The sequence below is a fragment of the Capsicum annuum genome, unplaced genomic scaffold (assembly GCF_002878395.1).
Source record: "Capsicum annuum cultivar UCD-10X-F1 unplaced genomic scaffold, UCD10Xv1.1 ctg76931, whole genome shotgun sequence".
NCBI lineage: Eukaryota > Viridiplantae > Streptophyta > Magnoliopsida > Solanales > Solanaceae > Capsicum > Capsicum annuum.
In genome coordinates, this window is record NW_025887280.1 from 1 (window position 1) to 1,497 (window position 1,497).

General features: G+C 37.7%; 1 protein-coding gene across 1 annotated transcript; it reads right to left on the reverse strand.

Annotated features, from left to right (window-relative positions):
* Positions 1 to 588: 588 nt before the first annotated feature.
* Positions 589 to 1,491, reverse strand: LOC124894694 (rust resistance kinase Lr10-like; the record flags this gene model as incomplete). Its single annotated transcript, XM_047405276.1, has 1 exon — positions 589 to 1,491. A coding segment is annotated over one exon (807 nt), but the record flags the coding sequence as incomplete, so codon positions are not given.
* Positions 1,492 to 1,497: the final 6 nt, after the last annotated feature.

Below are 1,497 nucleotides of genomic sequence, written 5' to 3' on the forward strand. Positions count from 1 at the left end.
AATATTTTCCTTATTGGATATACGATAAGTTCAACAAGGGGAAGGAGATCGTGGTGGATGAAGAAGCGAATGGTGATGAAAAGGAGATGGCGAGAAAGATGAGTTTAGTTGCGTTATGCTTGTGACTACAACCTTCATTTTCCTAGGACTTTAAAGTTTTAGGAGCCAAAAAGTGATAGCTTCATGAAAACAATTATATGAACCATTTTTTAGTCTGAATTGATCAAACTTAGGAGATTGCTAGCTCCAGGCTTGAATCATTGAGAACAAACCTTTTATAATCCTGAAGGGTTAATAGCACTTTTCATCCCTTATTATTGGTAAATTTTAATTTTAATCTTTATGATATTTGACCAAGCACATTTAACCTTCAATTACTTGAAATCTGAACTTTTAATCCCTTCACAATTTTAATCCTTATAGTCCACTTTTTGTGAGCTGGTCATCTTTCTCGATTGAAGCAGTGAGTCGTGCTATAATAGATATATGTTTAACCGGTGAATCAAGGACCTCAAGTTTTGAAAAGCTCATTTGTTTCAAGTGTTTCATAGTAGATAAAAGTACTACTTACATAGAAGCACTATGTACTATTAAATAATCACACTGCAGAGATCATGCGGTAGGCAACGGGCCTTGGTTTACAACAGACCTCATAAATATTTGTCATTTTAAATAAACAGTGAATCAATCAGAACATATGTCTAATTCAACGGGATTATTAGCAGAATTTTCTAACAAAGCAATTGAATCAGACGAAAACGTCATAGAACTTTCCATGATCTGATGAAACAATGGACCAATCGGTTGAGATTGAATAGGCTGAGGAGGTACCTCTAGCACTTGAACTTCGCCTTCAAGCATTTCTACTACCTTACTCATCGAAGGGCGTTGTACTGGATTTGTTTGTATGCACCATAATGCAACTAAAGTCATCTTTCTAGCCATCTCCTTTTCATCATCATTTGCTTCTTCATCCACCACTATCTCCTTGCCTTTGTTGAACTTATCATAAACCCAACATGGAAAGTATTGGCTAGATTTTTCTTCAGTTTCAACTACATTTCCCTTCAAGTCCAGCATTTCCATTAGCAGCATTCCGAAACTGTAAACATCAGCTTTATAAGAGATAGCTCCAATGCTTCTGCTGATCAACTCTGGAGCAACACATCCAATCGTTCCACGAGCAGCTGTGAGAGTCACTATGCTATTATCTGTTGGATATAATTTTGCAAGCCCAAAGTCAGAAATCTTTGGAATGAAATTCTCATCCAGAAGAATGTTGTGTGGCTTGATGTCAAAGTGCAAAATTCGTACGTCACATCCTCGATGCAAATACTCAATTCCTTGAGCCACTCCAAGAACAACGTCATACTTCCTCTGCCAACTCAACACTGGACTTTGTTCTTGACTGGTGCTGATGTACTTGTCGAGTGATCCATTGGGCATGAAGTCATACACAAGAGCACGCTTTGTTCTCTCAACACAATACCCCACGAG